Raw genomic sequence first — 7,560 nt, 5'->3', positions numbered from 1 at the left:
ATTAAAATTTTCGCACGAAACAGCTTTCGGTACTAAACAATTTTAAGCAGGGAGTTTTGTGAGACCACAAAATAACTTCTTGTTACATTGTACATTATTATATTGAATTGTGGTAACTGCATTCCCTGTTTGTAGTCCAAAAGAGAATGGGAAGGGGGTAGGAATCTATATGGAGAACACTACAAGGAGAGTCGGAGGGGATTTTACTTTTGATAAGAGAATGGAAGAGGTTAAGGATCTTTGAAGTTCTAATGCAAGAAACGTATGATTGAAATAACACAACGAAATAATACTGCATGGCAATTTTTGTTGTTCAAAAAACAGGTCGTTGTAACATACAATTTTCACTATCACTTTGTCGATTAATTTCTCTTTGGAAACATGTGTGTTACACTAAAACTTCACAGTAACACCGAATCACACCTGTTTCACTGGAGAAAGGCGATTTGTTTTCTACTAAAAATCTGAAAATAAATATGCAAAATTCACATGCTTTGTTATTGTTGATTCTGTACACAAGTAGTCAATGACATTACAATCATGGTAATCACACTTCATTCACTCTCTCATTCCACCTGTACGATATCTTTTAATAAGGATTTTTATTTTTTATTCTAGGCCTCCAAAGGTGGAATATGTAAGAAAAAAAATGTCCACATTTGAAACAATTTCCTATAAAAATATATTTATAATACATACAGATATACACAGCTCACACATCCAGTCTAACACCCCAATATGGGGTTATTGAACATTTACATATTACATTGACAAGTATACACTTACTAGTCACAACTACAAAAGAGACTGTGGCAAAATTTACGAATCCAAATCAATTGGATTCACCTCGTATTTTTAATTCTCAGTGTAATGTAAAACTACAATGTTTACATAGAGAAGGACGTTATGCTCGTTACACAAAAATGTTCCTCATGTGCTGAAGCCTTCTACATTATCCTTGTTGTTTTTACAGTAGCAAGATTTCTGTTTTTAATATTTTAAATATAATAATAATAATGACATTAAATATATATAAAAAAATTAGACATAACAAGGTTAAGACAGCTACTCTGCAATCACCATCACAGCATGCAAAGGACATTTTTTCTAAATAAATGTTTTACAAAGAAAAAAAAAAAAAAAAAGAAGAAAACTGAGACAACAATAAACAGTGACCACATTAACTTTGTCAGACAAACTTATCTACCAACAACTAACGCATCTGGCGATGCCATCATATTTATACTTGGTTTACTTTCATTTTTTAAAATCATGGATACAGAAAAGTCGCACAAAAAATTACTTTATATAAATAACTTACAACATTTGTACAGATTCCTGATTTGGAAAGAGTCAATAGTGTGTGGCTCCTTGAACCCTTTATGGCTACCCTTTGCCACTAAGATAAATATATATTTATAGATATTATTATTACATACCCTGCTGACCAAATTTAATGATGTATATAAATATTTCCAAAATAAATAATACCCCATTTTTAAATAAACAATATTCAAATTTCTATTAACAATATTATTCTGTTGCGAAACGTCGGTAAAGAGAGCTTCCAGAGCAATGTACGTATATTAGCAGGATGTAAGTTAAAAGCACAATTTCCACAAATGGAATCTAATTTGATACGTGTATACATTCTATTATATAATGCAAAAAGTCTCTGTAAGTATTTATTTTCCAGATATTACTATTGATCCATCAGCATATTGTTTTCTTCTTATTTTAACTGTATACAAGCATGCTGTTTTACTTATGCCTTTTGGCACGTATTAATATCTTTATGGCAAGACTTTTAAGTATTATCGAAAATAAAGAAAGAAAAACTGGCCTTCTAGAAAATTCAGTCCTTAAATACAACATACTTATCACCGAAGTCGAGTTTTGACCAATAAAGCAACAACAGAAAAATCAGCAGATTCTCTGAACAAATATGCATAATGCATTTCGTTTTCATTGTCAAGAATCCCTTACAATGCTGTGCATGGTAAAGTTTCCTAGATACGATTTTATACTGTTAGCAATTGATGTGTTCTGTGCGGCAATCGATGTAAATATAAAACCTCTTCCCTCGTATATGCAGGAATGTTCAGTAACCATCTCAAGCATGTACTTTTTGAAATATCGAACTGATATTATGCTGACTTAAAAGAAAACCATACGTTTAATTATATTTTAATATTAATTTTTCCAATTATGCATTTTCAATTTTAATATATATTTTTTTTTAATTCTGCATTTTAAATTTCAGTATATAATATGGTAGATTTTACGTGAAGGCCAATGTACCTTTGAACACTAATTCTAGTGAGTGTTTCACATTCGTAATAGTGAAAATAGTAAGCTTATACTAAACTTGGGATTCGTATATACATTATTTTAACCGAATTTATTTGAGCGAAACTACTTCTTTTTATCTCAAATCAATACGACTGAATGCAAGTCAATACGTAATATCCCACTGCAAGATGTAAGTGATTGTTGTGTATAGTTTTCTCTAAATTTAAGTAATTTAACTCTGCAATTTTATTAATATTACAAGCAATATTTTTTAAAAAATTACAAAAATACTTTAATATATAAAGCATGCAATCTATATTGCTCACAAATCAACGCACCAAACTGATGTCACGATTATTTTCCAATCAAAACGAGTAAATTTCTATCCTTAAAAATTGCCAACACACAATGATTGTTCTACAACAGCACTTTTGTTTCTCAATCATTCAAGTACGCTTATTTAAAAAAAAAAAATCATGAGATCACAGTTAAAGAAAATAATGACTTAGTTTTATGTTGGCATCGTAATGCTTATTGCAAAATAAATATGTAAACATCAACGAAAGGAGCCTTTTGTCTTAACCTGTTGCAATTGTAAAGATAGCATACTTTGATCTTAGTTAAGTTTTTTTCACAACCGGCAAGCTGTAATTATAATTCATTTAGAGGTGGTTCTTTTTTTTTTTTTTTTTAAACAAAAGTTAATACTTACGAACTGTACAAGGCATTCATTGTTAATTTTGTTGCAGCCGTACCTTACGTTACAGTGGTTCACAACGAAATTATTATTAAATCTACTTATATTGCTAAGATGGTGAGTCTGTCTGAGTTTGTGTTGATATAGTATTTGTCATAATAGTTTGTGGTGGCACACTAGCTGTAAAACCACTGGAACACGTATTAACTATATTTGTTCCATCACTAGTAGAAAATACAACAGGAGTCTCTACGTTGTTTACTATATCACTTTGTTTCACTTCTGTTGCAACTTGCACTGGAAGTTTAGGGTTCGTTACAACAGTCTGCGCCTGTTGAATTAAGTGAGAATTCACTATGTAACCATTCTGATATGCTGGCATTTGGGGAAACACTGGGCTCACAGTGTTGACAATAATTTGTCCAGGACTCATGGTGTTCATCGTAATACCTTCAGATACAGGAATCCCAGGTGTGATGACTTGGGGTATAATCGTACTAGGAACTTGAGACACTTGCGATATACCACTAGGGAAGTTAGAACCCGCAGACACCTCACTATTAAAAGTGGTACCAGCAGCCACTAACTGAGGAGTCAATACAAAATTCCCAGCTGCTGGAATCAACTGGGTTTGAACAAGGTCTGGGACAAGTTGAACACCTGGGGCAGTAGCAATACTACTTTGAAGGACAGTCCCGTCTGCTAATTGTTGCTGCAGAACGGTTCCTTCCGGAAATATGTTGCTCGATACTACCTGACCCTCCGGACTTTGAGCAAGCGTACTAGCCAAGTTTGCAATCACAGCGTTTTGGCCCATCCCACCTTCCAACGTTGTTGCTACCTGAATCATCCCTGTTTCGCGGTGCATGAGATTCTGTCCAATACTGTTCGTCACATTGTGATTATTTCCTATAGTATTGTGCATCATACTTCCAACAACTGTTGGCTGGCTAATACTCGATACCATACTTGGAGCATGAACAAAGGTATTCTGCACACCTTCCGTCAATGCAGTATTCACAATTGCACTTTGCACCACAGGATCTGAGTTAACACTACAATACACTTGCGACATAGTAGTCAATTCCCCTGATGGCATTGAAGTAGATATGGAATTTATATTTTCCACTGGCATATTTCCCTGTGCTATTTGCGAAAGTGTATGCTCGTCAATATTAGCATTTAATATACTTTCCTGCAATTCCAAGTCTGACAGTCCCTGTGTCTGTGAAAGCTTTTCTAAGGATTTCACATCTTTATCCACAGCCTCCAATGCTCGTTCCAATTCTTCAGTCTCTTCTTTGGTAGGTTCATACTCCCCATTTTTTCCTTCTGAAAAAGAAACCACACATTAAGTAAATTCAAAGCGTGAAAAAGTACGACTAGGCCAGTATCACTATTACGTTATCCAGTCCGCTTCCTGATTCTTCTACAAACATTCATTCTTAAGGTCGATGCTACCCATTCAGCCCATATGGACTGAATTTAACAAGTTCTGTTTTGTTTGGAAATCCAGTACCTATGTTAATGAATGCTTATAATCCATGAATCAGATATTATGTGAGAAATGAAGAAATCGCTCGATTTAGATGCAAATTTACCGAAATTAATAGAATGAAAAAGTGTGATTAAGTGAAGACTCAAACCGCTACCAATTTAGTACGTCTGATGAGTCACCAATTTGTTGGTGGTCAGACATTCAGACAGGATGGAACAGACAGCCTAGTGGTCAGCTCACTGACACAGCAAGCCGGAGATACAGTTTAGATTCTTGGACCAATCTCACTGAATTTTTTTTTAACTACTAAGGATGGCAAAAAAACGGTCCTCCACGTCTCACCTTACACATTTCAACTAACTTCCAATGTCATCAATCGCTAAAGGCATACTATTCCATGCAATGTTTGTTGCTTACCCAATATTATCGGCTACTTTTAGGAGGGGAACTTGAGAAGTTATTGGCTGGCCCAAGAAGAAAAGAAATGGTTAAATGCCAATAAAAACTTTCTGCTGGACACGGGAAATTTCCCTGCAAGGAGTACATCCAAACAGCTAATAGTGTAATAAAGATATATTAAAACTTCGAAGGCTGCTTAAACTTTAACTTCGATTTTCTGGTTACAGAAATAAGCAAACTTGATCGAAGATCATAATATTGATTAAATCAGTACACAACAGTTTGTGCCTTTCTAACAACCTAGTACAATCTGAACTCTTATTCTGCAGAAAGCTTTCTTGTGTTTAATAAAACCTATTGGGATTTAACAGTTATTTGTGAATTATATCGCAAGAGGTTGTTACATTATGTGGACTTCTCTTCTTATTTTTGACAGCATGTAGTATGCAGTTGGAACTAAAGTCTCTATATGAGTATGGAAAAGAAATTACTTACCAGAAAACAGAGAGAAAATATTAAATTTTGGTATAAGCTCACAAATAGCAACTACACACAAAATAAGTCCATGTGGTAAAGAGATCTAAGCAGAAGAATGGTTTTTGTCACAGATTTAGTTATTTATAACCTTGCTTTTCTTAAGAAACTTAAGAGAACAGCCAATTTTTAACTGTTTTTCTCTGCAACAAGACTTACTTAACAGTTATAACATTATGATTTTCACCCATTCATATAATTCCTTTCGCTAAAGTTTTTTCAGATATGGAGAAGAAGAAAACAAAAATTAAAGAACATGAGTCACTCATAAGCCTTCAACTGGTATCTGTATGGAGTCAGATTCCTAAGAACTGAAATTAATTCAAGTATTCTGGTTACTTGAATAATCACTCCTGCACATAAAAAAAAAGCAGTGCCTTAAATAAGGCATGCGTCAGAAGGTGGACAAAAGCCAATACACCTTCAATTTTTTTTTCCAAAATAAACAACTACAAATATGAAAAAAAAAAAAGCGGAAGAAATTTCTACTTTTACGTACCTAGAAATAATAATAATAATAATACAAAAAGATTTCTGTTGTTATTGTTACTGGTACACGGAACTGACATCACGAATTTTTTTTTTTTTTTTTTTTTTTTTTTAATATTAGCTTTCGTTTCATGTACGTGTATATATTGGGTGTCTGCTGTATATACAATATACCTTGGTGGGAATGTTTAAATTTTCTACACATGGCTAAGTCCGGGAAATTTACAGTTATTCAGTTTCCTTTGTTTGTTGCTTTGTCATCAGGGCGTGTAGAATTTAGACTGAGCCTCTTCCCTACATAAATCACATCGTCTACGAATCGGTAGTACTAAATCTTGTAATTCGGGACGGTCTCAAAATGATTTAGTACTGACTTTGCTAAAAGTAAGGATAAGGAGTTTCCCCAATGCTAATCCATCAGTCTGCAACATTCGTTCGAAATGGGAAGCGTTTTTTAGACAGCACTCAAAGAGACTTAGAATTTTTTAGGCTTCAGTCTTATGAACTTCGTGTTTATTAACAGAATTGGATGCAATCTACAGCTAAAGATAAGGGAATTGAGATATACATATTCTTTCAAGGATGCCAACTTTGCTTTAATTACCTCACGTTTATTAATACTTTCGTAACAATTCAGATTCTCGTAATACGTAGTTCGAAAAAAAAAGTACTAAGTTCTTTCGTGGCTAAGCGGTTAGCATACGCGCCTCTGGCGAAGGAGACTTGGGTTTGATTCCCGGCGGGAAATTTCGGATTCCACGTTAAGCTGTAGGTCCACATCTCATGTAGTTTCACTACTGAAAAGGACGCTAAATTTAAAAATCATATCAAATTAATCAACAAAATTACATATAGAGGAAAATATTTAATGTATCACTTCTGAAACAGGGTGATTTCCTCTCATTTCATTCATATGATTTTCTTTGAACAGTTTTGTATTGCTTCTGTAATGCTAACAGAACTACTTGCAACGCACTCAAATCAAGGTTAGCAATAGCCTCTCTTTTTATTTTTCCTCTGACTTCTGTATGTATTAAGAATAGGTCCAGGTTTTTGGGTTTGATGCGGTCTCTAGTGAGCGTATTACTACTTTTCTTACTAAGGTTGGAATATTTAACGCGCTCTGAGCTTTTTTTCTTTTTAAAAATTTTACTGTCATGTGTTTCTATTATTATATTTTTGACTTATTTTCTAGTTATATATATATCTTATATTTATTCTATTTATTCTTTTAACAATTTCAAATCAGAGATGTATCGGCCATTAGTCTTACCTTGACGGGGACAAATAGCTTCGCTGTGCTGACCCCATTAAATATCGAACAGTAACACCAATCTTCTGATTTCTTGCTTAATCAATAACGAGTGCTAAAACACATTAAGACGAAAAAAAATATATTTTCTGTCATCCCATACTTTTATATGGATTTTGGCGACTGGTCAGAAATGTAGGGTAATCGTTTTACGAAGAATATGTACCAGTTTTATAATAATCAACATTTAATTGCATTACCGTTAAACTACAGACGCTAACTGCATTTCTCCCAACAGTCAGCTAGTCAGAATGAGTTAAAAATGAGATCAATTCCCCTCGCTCCTGATTTAATTTCAAGTCCACCAAATAGGCCCTATAAACAAATTTCAAAGAAAGT

At 33.7% G+C, this 7,560-nt stretch overlaps 1 protein-coding gene across 4 annotated transcripts in view; it reads right to left on the bottom strand.

Moving 5' to 3' along the window:
* Window positions 1–287: 287 nt before the first annotated feature.
* The window catches only part of LOC145668357 (INO80 complex subunit D-like), a 78,776-nt gene continuing 71,503 nt past the window's right edge, over window positions 288–7,560 (bottom strand). For all 4 annotated transcript variants that reach the window (XM_081736121.1, XM_081736122.1, XM_081736124.1 and 1 more), the window contains one exon: window positions 288–4,321. In XM_081736121.1, coding sequence (XP_081592247.1) covers window positions 3,099–4,321 — 1,223 coding nt within the window. In that variant the 3' untranslated portion in view covers window positions 288–3,098. The remainder of the gene's footprint in view (window positions 4,322–7,560) is intronic.

Source organism: Thermobia domestica, chromosome 13 (assembly GCF_964235325.1).
Source record: "Thermobia domestica chromosome 13, izTheDome1.hap1.1, whole genome shotgun sequence".
Classification (NCBI taxonomy): Eukaryota; Metazoa; Arthropoda; class Insecta; order Zygentoma; family Lepismatidae; genus Thermobia; species Thermobia domestica.
This window is presented reverse-complemented; position numbering and strand designations above follow the sequence as displayed.